Source organism: Labrus mixtus, chromosome 18 (assembly GCF_963584025.1).
Source record: "Labrus mixtus chromosome 18, fLabMix1.1, whole genome shotgun sequence".
Taxonomy (NCBI): Eukaryota; Metazoa; Chordata; class Actinopteri; order Labriformes; family Labridae; genus Labrus; species Labrus mixtus.
This window is the reverse complement of record NC_083629.1, coordinates 12,149,407-12,169,373: the sequence shown is the minus strand read 5'-3', so window position 1 is coordinate 12,169,373 and position 19,967 is coordinate 12,149,407. Positions and strand designations below refer to the sequence as shown.

The 19,967-nt window shown below is 40.6% G+C and overlaps 2 protein-coding genes across 2 annotated transcripts; both read left to right on the top strand.

Moving 5' to 3' along the window:
- The first annotated feature begins 1,400 nt into the window (after positions 1 to 1,400).
- On the top strand, positions 1,401 to 7,788 carry LOC132993243 (delta-like protein 4). Its single transcript, XM_061062964.1, has 11 exons — positions 1,401 to 1,834; positions 1,929 to 2,180; positions 2,752 to 2,809; positions 3,329 to 3,592; positions 4,449 to 4,509; positions 4,693 to 4,823; positions 4,919 to 5,088; positions 5,358 to 5,577; positions 5,679 to 6,420; positions 6,512 to 6,620; positions 6,769 to 7,788. The coding sequence occupies exons 1-11, from the start codon at positions 1,781 to 1,783 to the stop codon at positions 6,772 to 6,774; spliced, it is 2,067 nt and encodes a 688-aa protein (XP_060918947.1). The 5' UTR covers positions 1,401 to 1,780; the 3' UTR covers positions 6,775 to 7,788.
- A 1,308-nt stretch (positions 7,789 to 9,096) lies between these two features.
- Positions 9,097 to 11,041, top strand: LOC132993377 (glutathione-specific gamma-glutamylcyclotransferase 1-like). Its single transcript, XM_061063190.1, has 3 exons — positions 9,097 to 9,545; positions 9,761 to 9,796; positions 10,262 to 11,041. The coding sequence occupies exons 1-3, from the start codon at positions 9,375 to 9,377 to the stop codon at positions 10,679 to 10,681; spliced, it is 627 nt and encodes a 208-aa protein (XP_060919173.1). The 5' UTR covers positions 9,097 to 9,374; the 3' UTR covers positions 10,682 to 11,041.
- Positions 11,042 to 19,967: the final 8,926 nt, after the last annotated feature.

Here is a 19,967-nt window from a genome sequence, read left to right as displayed (position 1 = left end):
GGATGTTTTGACGTGTATGAAGGGAGGGCAGCAGCAGCACCATTACACGATACACTTCTCTCTACAAAAGAGATTAATGAGGCTCCGGAGGCCATGGCAGCATTGTAAACTAGTGGAAGCCTCAAAGATACATGGATGAAAGTCATTTTCATACAAAACAAACAAAAAAAAAAACAGAAAAGTAATACAGGATTAAAGCTCTGCATTGATCCATCAAAGAGTCTGATGCAGTCAATGGTGGGAACTTTTGGATAGAGCAGAGCCGTGAGATGTCCGGAGCGCTTAGTCACACTGCTCTGGACTCAATAGTCCATTGTCTCTGCCCTTAAGTGGAACCTCAAACCAATAAGTCAAAGGTGGGGGCTTACAGATGAAGTCATCTCAGCAGGAGTGCTTTTTAGCCAGACACCTTCATGGTCAGGGAACAGCTCCTGAATCCTGTTCCCTTACTGTAAATCCTCCCAGACAAGTTGGTCTGCTGCAGGGGTGATAAAGGTAACAATGCCTGTGCCCAGCATGAGTTTGCATGTGATAAAAATGTATATGGCATCTGGATTTATTTACCTAGCAGCCTTTATATACTGTTTGGAGTTCATTTGTTCATTTGTTAACATGAAAGCAGAAGAAAGTTTTTTCAACAAACATTGTTGAGCTGCATGCAGGATATAATCGCAACTTAAATGTATATAAATTGCCTTTCAATTGAGGGAACTGTGAGTTATGATCTTAAATAAATGTCTGAACAGCTGGGTGCTTGCACTTGTTATGGTCTTTTTTTCCTCCAGCATAATAAGCAAACCTCATGCAGCTATATGGTCCCTCTTCCTCTCCATACAGAGCACGCCTGTACAAACGCATTTGTGTTTGTGTTTCTCCTTAAATGTTTCTTTAACATTAGCTTTCCAGCTGCTGAGTATGTTTTTGAAAAATGATCTCTTCAGTTACAAATTTGAGCCCTTACAGTATAATTCAAAATAGCCCGCGGTAACAATTGTGCAGCTAATCTTGGCTCGTTTACGCGCCAGATTTCGGTCAAACGCGGGTTCCTGGACTGATTTACGAGCGACAACATCATACAGTTCTGCAGTTATCTCAATCACCTTGCTCGCTATCTTAAATAAATACAAGAAGCAAGAAAGGAGGCTGCGAGGGTCACGATCGTAAAAGCCAAATGGCGCGTCCAGGCGCGTAAAGACGCACAAACAATCACAGAAACCTCCACCAAAATAGATCATTCTCTTCTTAAATCTCCTCCAAAATAGTAATAACTGATGATGATGATAATGTCTTAGGCAAAGAGAAGGTGGAGAGGGGAGTGGGCGGTGTCTAGTGACTGACATCGTCTGTAATGGCACCACAATGCCGTATATAAGCTTGGGGGGACGTCCAACATCCTTCACTGGGATCACTTTGCGCTGATGCTCCGCCACATGCCCGCATCACTGTTGGCAACACGAGCCTCACATCAGCACAGCAGACTCACAAACATATACACTCTGACCGGCACGATGGATGGGCAACAGAAAGACCGCAGACAGACTCACTTGTGGATATTGACGTTACTGATATTTGTCTAACCTTCAGCACTGGATAACTCGGTCTGTCACAACTTCTTTCTCTGGTTCGGAGCTGGATCTTGTCTCTCGGGCTTGGGAAGACGGATTATACTTATTCTGATCACTTAATTTCCACCGCTCCGTTTTCAGCACTTGGAATAGGAGCGTTTTTTTTTCAGGAGGAGAAACTGATTTTTAAGGATACGCACATCAAGCTCTAAAGGATGGCCGTTAGGTTCAACTCTATCTTCGTAATAGTTATGACATTATTCACTCAGGTAGCCTGAATTATTTCATCTTTCACAGAGGGGAATGGTTATTCTATGAAATATTAGCATTATTCTGTTGTGCTCACTGTTTGTGTCCTTTTAGGTTCTGGGATCAGGTGTATTCGAGATCGATCTCCATCACTTTCAGAATACTAAAGGTTTGCTGGCAAATGGACTTAGCTGCAGCACGTCTGGGTGCAGGACTTATTTCAGGGTTTGTTTGAAGAACTTCCAGACGGTGGTGTCTCCCGGAAAGTGTTTATTTGGCAAAGTCACCACACCTGTTCTGGGCACTGACTCTTTCAGCATGCAGCAGGACGCCAGGCTGCGTCTACCGCTCAACTTCACCTGGCCGGTAAGAGTGCATGTCCTGCTGGAATATTTACACATCAAATTTAACACGATTCCCCCACATTATGTAGAAGCCTAATGAAACAAGGAGACAAGAAAAAATCCTCCACAGACAAAAAAAAAAAAACCCATCTAGTTAGACCTATGTAAATATGCGCTTTATTTATCTAGAAAATATATCTGACCATCCTACAGTCTGCATCAAAGTAAAAAGAAAAAGAAAAAACATTTACTGCAGTTGTTACTATAGATACAAAATAGTTTCCAAAAGGTTATAGAAAATTTGTGTTGCAAAACATTTTGGATGAGCTGTTCAGTATAGGTTACTGCATCACGGTGTTATTTACATTGTGCACAAAGAGACATTGTATTGTTATTATGATGTGATTCAATGTATCATTTACTTTTTCATTCACCATATCTAATGAACTACAGAGTACCTTAACTTTAACACCGTGTAATAAACAATTACCTCATTATTTCAGTGAAACAAGTTAAGGTCAGATGCTGTTTGCCTTTTCATAATTTAAAGGTTTTTGTTGACGTGTATCTCCTTTTTTTTTCTGTCCACCCAGGGTGCTTTTTCTTTAGTTATTGAAGCCTGGTATTCTCCTGCAGCGGAGCGACCTGGAGGTGAGCAGACGCGCCCTTGCCTGTCCACCACTAGAGGGCGACATACCATATGTAGCCCAATTGATGACTTATCATCAGCATGTCACACATTTAGTCGATAATATTCTCTCAGCGTGCTGGAAAAAAAAAATCATCGGGCATTTTCAGCGTCATGGATTCGTGTTTGTTATGATGCCTCATCAGTCACACGACAATTCTTTTCAATCAAATCTCTCCAACACAATTGCACTTCCCCTGGTTTATTTTGGGAGTGCATGGGAAAGTGTGCAGGCCCAAGTGAGAATATGAAGCCTTGCCAAAATTCCCATGACAGCCTTTTCCTGTATTTTACACCTTTTTTGTTAGGTCCTTCATAACAGGGGAATAACGGTCACGAAGGGGAGGAAAAGGAAATTTCATTATGTAGATTGTGTATTGTCATGGGAAAAGTTAGATTTATACACTGCCCCATAAACTGTTGTGAGCTTAGATTTCATCTGGCAATTTATCTTTTCTTTTCTTCTCTTCTATTTACCACAGACACCACCAACCCCGAATTCTTGATTGGTTCTTATACCATCCAAAGACAGTTGGGAATAGGGCGTGAGTGGTCCCCGGATGTGCGGGGCGGGACGCAGACGGAGCTAAGGTACTCATACCGGTTCATCTGCAATGACAATTACTACGGGGACACTTGTTCCAAAATATGCGCTCCGAGAGACGACCATTTTGGCCACTACACCTGCAAGCCTGACGGGCAAATAGCCTGTCTACCGGGATGGAAGGGAGAATACTGCCAAGAACGTAAGCAAGAGTAAAGACACCATATGGACATTTTCCTTTGTTTGTGCTAAAAGATCACAAGGCAGGCTTTGAAAGAGGCTACACGTTAGTTCACCCGAAATTGAGCTGAGAAATAATCTGAAGGCCTGTGGGCCGAGGCTGTCACCTAACGTGTAAAATCAACATTGAATATCTAAATGTGCTTTTGTAAACGTTTTGATAATTTTGCCTTATTTATTGTTGCTAAAGACTGAACTAAATGCTGAAAAGGGAAAATTTGAGTTGCCAAAATCTTCAGAATATAATTACTTTGTGTCTAAATTACCTGTTACACCATAACAGGTGTGTTTTTCTGAACGAAAGGCAGCCATACACGATGAGAAAGGGAAGCTGATGAGGTGTAATTTGACGACAGGGAGCCCACTCGGTGCAGCTTTCTCTGGGAGCGCGTGCGCTCTAATCCAGGACAGTGGTCGCCCAGCAGCGCGCGCCAGGGTTAATCGCGGCATTATCGCCCGCCACGCGCCACTAAATTGCGGGCTCTATTGTTGAGGCGGTGTAGGGCAGCAGCTGCAAACAGGCCTCGCACTGCCCACCGCTAACAATAGGGCAGCTGTCCTGCTTTTTGTGGGAACAAGCATCTGCTGCGCACTAACCAGTCGTTTAAAACTATAAAGCCATGAAAAATCAATGTCACATACAGCACAGAGCAGGTTTAGAAATGATCTTTTCCTTTGAAAAGGGTAAGATAACAGGTTTTAATGTGCGAAGGAAATCATTAAAATGTGATAAAAGCCCCTTTACGACCTTGTTATATATGTTTAATTGGAAACATGGAGCTTTAAATATCCTTGTATCCTTTCCATTTTTCTTACAGCCATCTGTCTTGAAGGATGCAATGAAAGAAATGGAAACTGCACGTTACCTGGAGAGTGCAAGTGAGTAGGCTACTAACTGTAATTTATATTAGTTGTATATTCATAATTATCTATTTTTTCATTCTTGATAATTGAAATATGTGAATAATATTATTTTTGATTACATTTCTTTCAATACTGAGGCAATGGGTGGGTCTTTAACGGGACTTGTCAGTGATGTTGTGCTGTTTCATGTGTGAACAGATGCAGAGAGGGCTGGCAAGGCCTCTTTTGTGATGTGTGTAAACTCCACCCATCCTGTAAACATGGTACCTGTAAAGAGCCGTGGCAGTGCACCTGCAAGGAAGGCTGGGGAGGCATCTTTTGTGACCAAGGTGTGTAAATACCTCCTTCTCTAATCTGCAAGACATCATAAGGATACAGGATTAAATGTTTAAAAAAAAATGTATGCACACCCCTTTCTTTATAGATCTGAACTACTGCACTCATCACAAACCCTGCGCCAACGGGGCCACGTGTCTGAACACAGGCCAGGGCAGCTACACCTGCACCTGCCTGCCAGGCTTCACTGGGGTCAACTGTGACTTGGAGGTTAGGGAGTGTGACAACCAGCCCTGTCACAACGGAGGCCACTGCCTGGTTAGTCCGGAAGTCTCTCTCTCTCCTTTCCCACAACACAGGCTTTCCTGTTTTTGTTTTTGCCTCGGTCTATCTGCTCGTCCAGGAGGATGCTATCGATTGTCAAGTCAGTGCATGACCCAGTTCACAGGGCTCGTACTGTAAATAGAATTCAGACTAATGATAATGGGGTTCATTGGGGCCGTCAAGTACAGGATGTGTTTTTTTTTAAAAGGCAAAATTTACAGTGAGCTTATTTGATAAACTCTGTGTGTTGTTTTCCTCCACAGGACACTGAGACTGGCTATAGCTGTGTGTGCCCACAAGGGTTTGAAGGGACACACTGTGATCTCAAGGTGCCGACCTGTGTAGATACACCCTGCTTTCATGGTGGCAAGTGCAAAGAGAGGGATAATGGGCAAAGTTACGAATGTGAATGCCCTGCAGGCTACACTGGACTTAACTGTGAGAAGAAAGTGGACAAATGTACCTCACTGCAATGTGCAAATGGTAAATATAATCCAAAGCATTCCTTCAATTTATCTTTCTTTGTGTTTAAAATTATAAAAGTTACAACGAAGGCTTCTGAACTTTTGTTTTCTTTGTCAAAGGTGGACACTGTGTGATCCGTGGTAACCTCCGCCTGTGCAGCTGCCGCCCAGGCTTCACAGGCCTGCGCTGCGAGATCAACATCAATGAGTGTGCCAGGAACCCTTGCGCAAACGGCTCCACCTGCATAGACGGCATGAACGACTACACCTGCACCTGCCCTCCAGGGTTCTCTGGCCCACACTGTGACAAGCCAAGGGACCACTGTGCCTCCAAACCTTGCCTGAACGGTGGGACCTGCACCGCTGCAGCTAAAGGCCCGCCCTCCTGCACCTGCCCCGCCCATTACAGCGGCCCCCAGTGCCAGTCTAAAGATGTGCCTTCACCCAGCACCCCCAGTCCCAACGTAGGCTCGGAGTCCTATGACAAGTTGAGCTTGGCAGCCATCAGTCTGGGAGTGGGCCTGGTGGTTGTTGTGGTGGTTCTCTGCATGGTGGTGGTGGGAATACGTCACATGAAGAAGCAGAGGACAAATGAGCAGGAGTCAGAGACCTTGAATAACCTCTCCAAGAATGACTTTCAGAAAGAGAACCTCAATTCTTCTCTAGAGGTCAAGAACAACAATAAAACGATCGATTCGGAGGTGGAATGTCCCAGGGAAAAGTCCAATCACAAACACATAAACCATTACCAAGTGGATTATAAATCCTCCAGCGGGTACAAAGATGAATTTTTCCTTTTGGACAAAGATGAAAACTGTGAAAAGACGATAGAAGAAAAAAAGCATTTGAGTAGAATGTACAGGTACGTAGGAATTGTAAGACAGTAAGGAATTAAGATTTGCTTTCATTCTTTTAAATCTCCATATCTGATTTGATGTATCTTCCCTCCACAGTGAACGGCCAGAGTGCAGAATATCAACAATATTTTCTTCCAGAGATTCAATGTACCAGTCTGTCTTTGTATTGACAGAGGAGAAAAATGAGTGCATCATTGCTACTGAGGTAAGGTTTTTTTTTTTTTTAAATACTCAATTATCTTGTCCCTGTGGAGCGTGACCTTTTTATCATTAACCAAAAGTATAACTGGATTCTTCATGTTTAAGATGTCTGCTTAAGTAGTCATTGAGCTTTTTTGTCTCCCTCTCTACAGGTATAATAAAGGGAGGATATTATTCATTGTAAATATGGATTTCTTGTGGACTGTTTACAAGCTTGGAAAGAATGGGATTTATTTAAATACAAGTTGCTGCTCTTGAAAACTTGATAACTGGACGGAGCCGCTGCGCTCTTGGACTTCAAACAGAACTAAAGCTACTAAACTTTGTTAGAATGTAAAGACTTAAACAGACTGCAGAAAATAATGACTGAAACGGACTTGTGGACGCCTCTAGTGATGTCAAACCCTAGACTGCTCTCTCCACGGGCTTGCGGCTGAGATGTTGTTGCCTGCCGTGTTGATTAGAAGAAGAGGACAATCTTGATGGACCCCTCTCCACGTTAGTGCAGTAATCAGCAATCAAAAAATCAGCTTACTGCCAACAAGGCTGGGGAAGGAGCCAGACTTTTCATTTTCTGTGGCCTACAATGCGTTATGCAAACAAAAATCCGCATTGAGTTGAATCAAAAAAAGGGACAAAACTACTGAAAACGGTTCATTTTCGAAGAATTTGAGGTTATCACCTTTGTAAATCCTCTTTTATAAAGAATGTATGCAGCCAAGATCACAAAGCCTTAGATTCATGCTCAACAAAAACATTGTGCCCTGCCTAGTCTTGATCCCTTTGCACAGCAAAATGGAGGTAAATGATAAAAAGATCAAAAGATGCAATATGCCTCAGTGCCATGCAGGGAAATTTACGATAAGGCCTAGTTTTATTATGCAAGATCAACCTTAAATGAAGACAAAGAAAAACATGAAGTGACTATCGTACCAAGGACGCCTTCAAAGGAAATTACTGAACCAATAATGTTATTTTGTAAGATTAGTAATCCATTAGTTATTTATGAATATGAAGCACTGATCTCTATGTTTTATAAGATTATTTTGTATATACTGTATATTTATATGTTGAGATTAGAAGTATGAATCTGTTTTTAAGTTGACGCCCAGGAAAGGTGAAAATTATTTTAAAAGTCTGTTTTATTATTATTTTTTTATAAAAAGAAACAACGGAAACATATCTGGTACACTGTTTGTTTGTTGGTCTTCAATGGTTGAGTGTACATGTTTGCGAAAATAGAGATCCTAATTCAAACGTCGGAATCATCTAGAAACTTGATGTGTGGAGATGGCTTCATTATCTGTGGATACACGCATTCATATATTTGACCTGCTAGCATTTCTAATGATTCCATTTCTTTGTCCATGGCGTCTGTGTCTGTGTGAAGTGAAGTCAATGTGCTAGCAATCATTCAGTGGACAGTGTTGTAATTGGGCTATAATGTAAAGACAACAAAAGATATACATTTAAAAATATTTGTATGTGAAAATAAAGAATCCTTTGATCTTTTTTACACAACTGAAATGCCTTTCTAGATATTTCTTCAAGGAGGTGATGGAGTCAGTTCTAGGGAACATGGGCTGGGCATGTTACACGTTAGTAAATGTTCCAGTGAGACTATCTGCACATGTGTGCACAGCAAACAGGGGCCCCACAGGCCACGAGGAACAGGATCATAAACCTTCACACACACACACCATCAAATCAAAGCTTATCACTTTGAACATTTTGCATTTTAGTCACCTGCAAGATCAGGAGTAGAGTAGTGTTTTTCATTACCACTTGGGGGCAGTGATCTTTGTAATAGTAATAAGAAGTTTCTTACTTTCTTATGTCTGCTGCTCGTCATACTATATGCTCACGTGCAGAGGTCAAAGTACCTGTAGCAGTCATTCATAGGTGATCGGCCTGTGAGAGGACAGACAGAGCAGAGCAGAACAGAACAGATCACAGACACTTAATGAGCTTAGAGGAGCGCTGGTGTAACAGTCCCAGCTATTTATATGTAATGTGATTACCTGCTTGAAAGTTTGGCACTCAAGTGTACAAGAAGTTCTCTCACATTATTCAGAAAGTGATACAATAGCATTACCATTAAAGGCCTACATTTTCACAATAACTGGAATCAAAGGACTAAAAATAGCTTTTTGAAAAATGGTGTGTAAATAATGATGTAGCCTACATTTTTGTTACCAATGCTTCAGTGTAGTACAACTACTTATTAGATCATTTATCATTTCGTACAATTACCAAGTGTTTCGTGTAGCCTGTGTACTTGTTGACTAAATCCAGTAGCTAAAAACAGTCTGGATACTTGTGTTGTTCCCAATGTTCCGACACTGAAGTGTTACTGCTCAAACTATTTGGATTGGTTCATCCGTAAACTAGGCCCGCCTCTTCTGTGATTTCATTGGTCAGAGCCGTCTCGCTCTGACGTGTCTGAACAACAAATACACGTGTCTGTTCAATGATAGACAGCAGGAAAGGACACTATCGACACGCTCATTGGTATAAGTGGCCGCATCCGTTTCAATAACAGAAACGACACACACGAACGACTCGAGACTTTTAAGATTTTTTTTTCAGCCTTCCGTTTTTTTTTAATAAAAGTGACAGCAGAATGTGTCGGAATGCATAGGAAAACAAAAACAAGAGTGGAAAAAGCAGAGAGCAGCTACTTTTGACAGAAGTAGAATCATAAATGTTTTTACTTGCCTCGATTTAAAAAAAAAAAAAACACAGCAAAGCCACCACAATGAAACCTCAGGACATCGTGAAAGAAAAGAGCAGCCTCTGGATATTTGGGTATGGCTCCTTGGTATGGAAACCTGACTTTGTGTACAAGAGGAGCAAAATCGGCTTCATCAACGGATATAAGAGGCGCTTCTGGCATGGAGATGATTTTTATCGAGGGGACAAGGAGAAGGTAAGTTTTATACCAACACTTTTTGACCCCATCAAAAATGTGTTTTCTTATTGTATAGCTCTTTTAGTAGTGCGAGTACACGTTTTCTCATTCCTTTTGGATTATTGTAGTTATTTAGCTGCTCACTTGTCAGTTCACTGTAAATTATTGTGATCAATAAAACCACTTGTTGTTGTTTGATATGCTGAGCATTCTTGTGTCCTTGCTTTACGCAGCCGGGCAGAGTGGTCACACTAGTGGAGGATCAGGAGGTAAGTGAAGAACCCCCAGTCTATTTTCATACTATGTGCAGCATGCAGAAGTGAAATTACCTTTTCTTATCACTATGTGGGAAACACTATTTTAATCCTTACACCTACCTCATGTTATGTACCACACAGTCATAGCCTATAGAACTGATATGATGTTTACAACATCCAGTGATGCTTTGGGGAAAAGGTGAAACATTATCCTTTTTTTCATTTGCATCAGTTTAAAAAAGGAATGCCACTTTTATAGTAGGCTATATTACCTATAAAACTGATGTCATTTAAAATATATATCAAGCTAAAATCGTGCTAGGCCCAGTTTTCCCTGTTCAGGCAGTAAATGTTCACACTTGCCTTGGTATTGGCATGTTACTTGACATTTTTAACCATTTACATATTGTTTATGTTCTACCATTAACATTCTGTAAAGCTGCTCACTACTGTATCTCCCTTTGTTTTTCCATGCAGGCTTGCACATGGGGCGTGGCTTACGAAGTAACCGATTCCCAGCTGGAAGAGTCCCTACAGTACCTGAACATGAGGGAGGTGGTGCTGGGAGGTTATATAACGGAGATGGTGGAGTTCATCCCTAAGGAGAAGGCCCATGCTCCTCTTTTAGCCCTCGTCTACATCGCTACTTCTGACAACCCCATCTACCTAGGTCCGGCCTCCGACATGGAGATTGCTGCCCGGATTGCCCACAGCAGAGGCAAAACGGGTCACAACATTGAATACCTGGTCCGCCTGGCAGAGTTCATGAGGCTCTATTGTCCTGAGGTGGAGGATGAGCACCTTTTCTCTATCGAAGCAGCTGTTCTGAACATTTTCAGTGACTGTGGAGGGATCAAACCCTCAGACCAAATAACAATACTTGTAGGAGCCACATAAAACACTGCCATGTTGTAACATTTTCATGTTTTTTGTAGGGGGGGTCTTGGTGGTCTAAAGAGGAAAACTTGATTTTTATAAGGGAAGGGAAAAATGAAAGTGGTGACTTTTATGTTGGCAAACATTTTTTAATGCCTCAACATATCTTCTACCTTTGACCTTAACTTGACTTTTTTTAAGCAGAGAACTGAAGACATGCTCTTAAAATTGTACACAAACTCTATAAGCAGGTGATGCTCTTAAAAAAATCACATTCAGAGATTTTTTTAATGCATGATGTCGTACTCCTTTGTTGTAAAAGGGTCTCAAAAGCATTTGTATGTACATAATAATTGTGTTTGAATAAAACACTAAAACGTGTATGAAGTCAAAGGCGTTCATTGTGTGTTGTTGCTTGCAGTTCAAGTCCACGATATATTTACACATGTGTAGGACTGCATCCCCCCCTGGCCTCACGGGAACCACATCACGTGTCAGAGAAAATGTACAGCAGTAGCCTCTGGAATGCAAGAAATGCTGACTCTTCTTTAGAAAGCTAACATGCTCACTGCACAGGCGACCCTTTTTGATTACTTTTTTACAGACTTCAGAGCTGTTTTGTGCAGATCAAATCACAACCAGCAGGTTTTACAGAATGTTTTCTTGATGATGTCTTTAACCTCCTAAACTCTGGTTAGTCCTTCTTTTAAAATTCTGTTTGTGCAGCCAAGCATTTCTCAAACATAAAATGTTCTGTTAAAATCCATTTTATATGACAGTGTTCCCAAAGAGAACAACAACCATGGACATGCATTTGAGGTGGACAAACATCTAGAATATCTTTGCTTAGCTGATTTTATGAGAGCCATACAGTAATGTTTTTATATTTCACTGAAAGACACCAGAGACCAGTGTTGCTGCAGTGTGTAGTATTTAATGTGCAAACAGGACCATGAACACTTTGGAAGACTGCCAACCCTTACAGTATAGACAGAGTGTATACGGGCTAGGTCAGGGGGTGCGGGTTCAGATAGAGTTTCTTTCTCTTTCTGGGGCCCTATCACGTTTCAGCAACATGTGCACATGCCCAAGTCAGTCTTTTAGGAAGACATGATTCAACCCTTTCCAAACAAGCCTCCGTTTTAAGCAGTGCAGTTATGCGGTACTCTTCTCTACATTCCTAGAAATCAGCCCAAAACTGGGACAAAGGTTTGAGTTGTGAGATTGGAACATACAGTTCCCATGTGCGGACCAAGTAACGCAAAAAGATATGGACAACTGATATGGACATCTGTCCTTACATAACTAAAGCTCGGTGTCCAGTGGTTGTTCTTTTACAGGGAGTGATAAAACTGATACACAGCAGCAACATTTGAGGCCCATGCTTCAGCATAATCAGCACTGAAAAACAGTCTAAGAGCAGAGCACACCAGGTTCCCACACTGTGTGTGTCTCATTTAGCTTTTCTGCATTGGCTGCCTGTAAAATGTATTTTCCTACAAACAAAGCTCATAATGTTCATGCATCATAGATCATCATTTTCTTTCAACCCACCAGATTATTGTACTTGCAGAAAACACACGTAGTAAAACCCTTAAAATGGCTATGGGAGGTACTTGAATCATCTCTCCCCTTTACATTCATATACCAATCAAGGTCCAGGAGGCAGACAGTCTCTACACATTTAAGATATGCTCAAATGGTCCTTTTTGATCAAGTCTATTGGTCTAGCTAGACTATCCCCAAGTCATACTGCTATTGGCTTAGACTGCCAGGGGGCTTGACAAACTGAACTCCTGAATCTTCCCATCGCTTTCCATCTGTATGCATTTGTGTTTTTGTGCTCCCTCATCTCCTGTGTAATGTTGATGCAGACTGCCTGCTCCAACTGCTACAATTATTATCCGTCATACTTATTAAAAAGATTGAAGTTGTATTACTATGGTTTTACTATAACTGTTGCCGCATTGCTACAATCAGTCTGTTTTATATGTTGTTATTTTTGTCGGCGTATGTACAGTATTTGTCTTTTTGTCCGCTTGTCTCTATTTATTGCCCTTTATAGACTGCGATTCCTCACATTAAGCCTCTGTTACATCCGCCGATGGCAGATCAACAACATCGACCAACTATTCCGCCTCCATGCATCGCACATTGGGAGGCTTAACAGGGCCAGAGTATCCTTCCTCCTTGAACGTGGAGTGTGAAAGAGCCATATCTCTCTCTTTAATGTTTCTCCCTATTTCTTACTTTCCTGGCCTGTCCAGTTATGGCAGATGGCTGTTCACCAATGGGTCTGGTTCTGCTTGAGGTTTACTACGAGGGGAGTAGCCGTGTGTGCTGTACACAAAAATGAGTGATTTTAGACTTTTTCTCCTCATGTAAAAAAAATACAAACACCCTTTCTCGTCTTGCAAAATGTGGTACAAAATGAAAATAATGTCAAGATATACCTCAGCAGGTCATGCTATGCTGAAAAAAATTGCAGCTACAAGAAATAGATCTCTTACTCTTAAGAAGCTGTCATTTCAAGTTTATAAAGGCTGAAATAATCATTTCACATGAACATGGCCTAATAATAAAAACAGGTAAATCAATAAAGGCTCCTTACCACACAGTAAGGGCTCTTAGGAAAGACACAGGACATTTTGAAATCCTTGAGTTTAAGGACACTCAGGACACAGAGAGCAAAACATGTGTCTGATTTTGTCAAATCTTCATGAATCTTATATATATCTTACATACAGTCTCAAAATCCCTTTTCTATTTACACAAAATCTAAATGTTTAATTCATATACATAGATAAACAGTGTTCTCTTTGTAAGTTGAGCCTTTAATCAATATTCGTTCCCTTCTTGAGGGTGAGGAAAAGATGTCAGTCATTATCTCCTGAATAGATCGCACGCTCATAATGAGGAACACACACAAAGTGGAGATTGAGGTCATTTCTAAAGCATGTATGTTTGGCCTATCACAACCCAGAAAATTGGTCATACAATCCCAACAATCATTGTTCCTATTACTGCATTTTAAATCCTCCACCTGCATGCAAATGTGTACCGAGTCTGAACCCTGACCATTGACCTTGGCCTGGTCAGTGCAGGGCTGAAGGTCACCCAGGAAGTATGTTAAAGAGAAAGCGATTGGGCCACTAATGGAGTCCTTCCTCTTTAGAGCCCCAGCCCTCTCATATTAGGAGGTCAGCTCTGTCCTCTGAGGGTCAGTTGATCCCTTGCTGGGCTGCTGCCAGTGGACGTGAGTGCTCTGTGGCCACTTTACCTCAAGAGGAAGACCATCTATTAAAAAGAGACAAACAAAGGCTAATGATTTGGCAGTAAACCACAAGCCATCTTTCAACTGTCTATCAATCAACAACAAAAAGGAAACAGTGTTCCATGTGTTGTATATTTCACAAGTAGATCCAAAGACAGATCTGGTTTTCTGCTTGGATGTGAGCTGCTCGTCTAGTTTCATACTCCAGTTGTGAAAGAAGTGACTTCAGACTCATCCATCATTGGGAAATGATATCATCATCAGAGGTTAATGCAAAAATAGTTTTTCTCATTCACACAGAACATGACTCACACCCACTCGATCTTTTTAATCCAAGCTGTTTGGAGCAGGGTGGCGGGGTGAACTAGGCTTGACAAAATTAAAGCTAAACAGAGTCTTTTTTTACTCCAATGGCTGCCTGTGCCTGGCTGATGGGCAGATGGGCAGCGTCTCTCTGAGATCATCTGTGAACTTTCTGAGTTTAAACAACACAGCTATTTGAGCTTTGTTTCAATGTAACCTTTGATAAATAATCCAAAAGTGAGTGCTGAAAGTGGAGCATAGCACAGTTCACACTAAAAAAGAATGAATAAACTTTGTTTTCTCACTTCATTGTGACAATGTAAGCTACTACAGCCTGCTGTCAAATGTGAGCTAAATGCTAACATGACCATGCTAACCTGCTCTAAGAGACATGCTAACAAGCGGCTATTATTTCGTACTGTGTTCCTTAGTTTGTGTAAGCATATTAACACATCAAATACTGGGTATATTTTGTCAGAGGCAAATATGTCAGATCATTTAAATAATTTACTACATATGTATCCATTGAAAATATGTTTTAACACGTTTAACTGAAAAAAATATGAGAAAATAATGACCTATTTATTAGGTAAAAATAATCCAACAAGAGACAATGAACCAACTTTTGAGTATAATAACCAACTGATTTTACGAGGTAGAAATAACCCAGCAATATATATATAGTTAACCAGGGTTTGGGTTGAATATTAGACCAATCAAGCTGGGTTAATTGGTTCTAATTTGACCCAGCAGTTCAGCAAAAAGAAAAAACTCTACCCAGTTTGGGTTGTTTTTAACACAGCATTTCTATTCTATTCTATAAATGTATATATGAAGCTTTGAAAATAGCGTCTTGGGATGTTGTTTTAAACTCATTTTAAAAAGCTTTCTGAGCCAGTGTGTCCACTTTATAAACAACATTTTTAACTACTGGGTTTGTCCCAGTGGTTGTCGTATTTGCATTCAAGTTATTGACGTAGTTTTTGTTTCAATGGCTGAGGTGTGACACTAAACCTTCCATTAAATAATATGTGTGCCTATAATAACAGGGTGTGTTGAGAAAATAATCCAACAAGAGACAATGAACCAACTTTTGGGTATAATAACCAACTGATTTACGAGGTAGAAATAACCCAGCAATATATATATAGTTAACCAGGGTTTGGGTTGAATATTAGACCAATCATGCTGGGTTAATTGGTTCTAATTTGACCCAGCAGTTCAGCAAAAAGAAAAAACTCTACCCAGTTTGGGTTGTTTTTAACACAGCATTTCTATTCTATTCTATAAATGTATATATGAAGCTTTGAAAATAGCTTCTTGGGATGTTGTTTTAAACTCATTTTAAAAAGCTTTCTGAGCCAGTGTGTCCACTTTATAAACAACATTTTTAACTACTGGGTTTGTCTCAGTGGTTGTCGTATTTGCATGCAAGTTATTGACCTAGTTTTTGTTTCAATGGCTGAGGTGTGACACTAAACTTTCTATTAAATAATATGTGTGCCTATAATAACAGGGTGTGTTGAGGTTTCATGCTCTGAACTGCAGGACTGCCATGAAACCAGTCAAACTCATGCTAAGCTCAAACAGGACCAGCTGCATGCAGGTTCAAAGTTCAGAGTGTGTTGTGCCATTCAGTTCAGCATACATATTGGCTCCTGCTATTTTCACACATTGTGTAGCCAAATAAACCTCTTGTGGTGTTAAGTTTGCGAATGCTTGAACAATCGGCTTAGGCAGGTGGAGAGGTTTCACTGCCAAGTGAAATGCCACAGTCACAGTTGGAAAACAATCCTTTAGAATTCAGGATACACCAGTTTTCCCCCTCCAGCGAAATGAAATCCTATTTGTTGCTTCTTTGACTCCTTATTAGGTCAATAAGACATTGTTCTTATAAATACTTCATTAAAATAAGATAAAAACAGTCTCTTCTCCTCCACCTTTAGGAGAGGAAATGATCACAGTTGAGCGTATCGGTGCAGAGTGTGATCAGTTACCATGCTCTGTGTGGAGAGGAACAGGTGTTTGTAAGGACAACAACAACTAACTGTGTTTGCATTGCATCTCATGACGAACAATATTTGTGCAACTCAATGAAGATATCTTAAAAAATGTGCTTATTTACTTTGTAAATGACGCTAATGTACTCTCTGTATGTCAACATATACCAAAACTAATATATTGATCGCACAGCAGGTTTGGTTTGAGAAAAAGGCAGCATATATTTACAATACGGAAACGTCCAATAACTCTGAAGGAATGTCTAAAGAGTCAGTGGTGTGGTCAATCTTTTTCCCTTAACTTTGGTTTGTTTCCCTTTTTTTCTCTGTGTAAATACCTTAAAATACCTGGAGAATAACGAATACTTCCTTAACTGGCTCTTTTGCTTTGTAAGATGGCCCTGACATTATTAGGAGCTATAACTGCAGGTACTCTGAGTCACTTTTCTGAGCCTGAATCAAAAGGCCCTGGAGGTTTCCTGCCATTTTTCTCTGGAGTGTTCCCTCTCAAAGAACAGGAAAGGCAGCTCTGTTTCCCACACACTCACATATCAGTGCCATTTTACAGTGTGACTGCTACAGCACACAATCGAGCAGCTGCACAGTCATTATGAGACTCTCACAGGCTTTGTTCGGCAATATCACATTCAACTATGGATAATCGTTTGTATTCTTTTAACCTTTATCGGCTTGTTAATTGTACTGGCTTTTCTGTGATCTTGCATTGTGAGTCCTTCTACTATGCAATGAAAATGCACTTATTAAGCAGATTTTGTCATTTCAAACGGTTTTATCAGCAGAACGATGAAAGCATTCTTGCTTTAAAGTGTTGACTAACACAAACAAGCTCCGACAATTTTATAAGGTCTAATTTTAATCTTAAGATTTCTAATGGCAATGAATGATACTTTGTGGTTGTTTTCAATTCATTTGAAATGTTTGTGTTCTCATGATAATTGCCTAATTATGGTTGAATTTCCTGTTGAAATTGATTCTAATCTGGGACCTGCAAGAACATGTGTTGCTGTGTGGACTGATGTGGAGCCAGTGGAACTAAAATAAGAAGAGAACACAGATACATCAAAGGCCAAAGAGAGAGCCCCCGGGTGATAATATTATCAGTTCCCTGTAATGCATGGGATCAAAAACACTCAGGCGTCCTTGGACTGATGTGGATTTGTGTGTGTGTGTGTGTGTGTGTGTGTGTGTGCGCGTGCGTGTGCGTGTGCGTGTGTGTTTGTGTGTGTGTGTGTGTGTGTGTGTGAGGACTCGGAGTCATCAAAACTTGAATTCCCTCTTACAGAAATGTCTTCAATTCAAGTAGCTTTTTTTTTATAGCCCTTCCTTAAACAGTGTCATCATGAGCAGTAAATCACATGGCAATACAGAATGTAAGCCATCAGACTTAACAACACTGCAGGTATTCTCTTGACATACATTTGGGCGTGTAATGACATCATGGAAGAAAACATTCCAGATTAGTAAGTACATGGCATATTGTGAGTATGAGCAGATGAAGCAATGTGACAAACCAATACTACCTATGTAGACATACACCGTGACTCACCAGCTGAAAGTACTCCATGTTACAGGGAAATGTTGTTTATTGTTATCCCAGCTGAGTAAAACAACTACAATATTTTATAATCAAATTTTAAAATTACATTTCATTTATTAGGTTAGTTGTTGCTGTCTGTTTTTGTCAGATAAGTAATTCTTTGAAATGCATAAAACCAGATGCAGCATTTGTATTTTTCTCAAATTTTGACATGAAACTTTACCATGCAGTCATTTTTAAAGACCCTGCTATAAACCTGTTTTCTATAGTCTATTATTTATAACTGTATCGGAAATGATCAAAGTACAAGTTGGTAGGAGAGGCATTCTAATAAGAAATGTGTCGATGTATGATATTAAGAGTGCAAACTGAAAACTGCTTAATCCGGCCTGTATGGTTGTGTTGGGTGTAAGATTTTTCTCACAGCCGCCTTTTGTTTTTGGGTTTTTTTGGACCCAGTGAAGGCAATGCACAAAAAAGGGACATTCATCGATTTCTCATGGGAACAAGTTGGTAAAAAGTAACATCTAGAAAGCATCTGATTGAGTAAATATCTAGTTTCCAGGAGCAGAGCTACTGCATATCCCACGAGGCACGCAGGACAGACCCCATGTGAGGCTCTCTGGAGGGTAAAGAAGGATTAGTCCGCTCCTCCTGGACCCCTGCCAAGGTTTAATGGAGCAGCAATAACTAAATTGACAGGGATGCTTGCTGGCCAACAAAAGCCCAAAAACACTTAAGCTTTACTTAAAAATTGGGACATGCTGATTTACGCTAAGCTGATATCAATGATACATCACTGTTTGTAATTTTAATTCAGATTAACTGAAAATTCACTGATCCAGTGCAGAAGGCAATATATGGATATCCTGTTTCACATGATTATTGTATTCACAGATGTAGTTTCTGCTTTTCTGCAACAACTGGATACAAGTGAAGAATGTGAACAACAGGGGTCAGCTTGGAGGTATACGCAGGGGGTGAGGGAGGTCCACAGAGGTCTGAATTCCCATGAATCACTCGGTGCAGTGGCCATAAGATGGAGTTGAATTGGGCAGGCGACTGTATCCTGTTGTTAATGCGCTGTAGATAGTATGATTCTCTCTTCGTAGCAGACACCTCAAACACATTATCTGATAAATTTGATAAAAGTACGATACCTTCTCTGTTACTTTTCACCATGACAAGAAGACTTTGTAGAAGGGCTGAGGGTTTAATCCATCAAAAAGGGGTATCATTGAAGTTCCCTGTTTGAGTTTACCCACCAAAAATGTCCCTGCTGGAGTTATACTTTCAAAAGGTACAGGGATCGATTGGTTGGTTGAGTACATGCACCATTTAATTTAAGCCCCTTTTCTTTCAAACAAATCTGCAGATGCATACCAGTATGTCTTAAGGCAGATGCCAACAGCAGACATGATGGAGATTCTTGGGTGGGATATATGTAAATCAGGATAATATTTTCTGTTGATGTAAGAAAATTAGCTTTGTTGTTGTGAACTTGTTAGCATGCTAACACTAGCTTCACTCTGCAAACAGAGTTGCAAACATGGATATAGTCTCTCAGTGTCTACTGTGTGCCATGCTGTGTTGGTGCTCAACTCAAATGTGGAGCTTGTTTATGTCCCTAATATTGAGTGAATGCAACAAAAAAAAAATTGCATATGCTTTTTGGTGCATTAGTGATGGTTGTTAAACTGTAACTCTCTGCTCAAAGGTCAATGGCTACAAGTCATCAATGAACACAAAGCAAGTTAATCAGCCACAGTCTATGTTTTGTGTCAAACTCAAGCAAGCGGGTCAGGACTTTTGACACCAGACTGTTGATGGCATCAACATTGTATCACAGAGATTATTAGACCATGCTTAGAAAGTGACAGTGTCCCAGCCGTGACCCTGAAGGCACACCTAACTAAAGAAGGAGCAGGGACAGGTTTCCATTATGTGAGGTGTCTGTGATACAAGCGTCCACCCTGCTCTAATCCTCACCACTTAAGAGCCTCGGCAATATCTACTTAAAGAGACATTATGCAGGAAATGTTATGCAAATGGCTTGTTTATCACTTTATCTTCGTGTCAGCCACTTGTTTTGTGCCCAGTCTGCAGTGTGCCACGCTTATCTGAGGCTTAGGGAGGAGCCTAATCTTTTAACACCTCTCTGACAGATTTCTC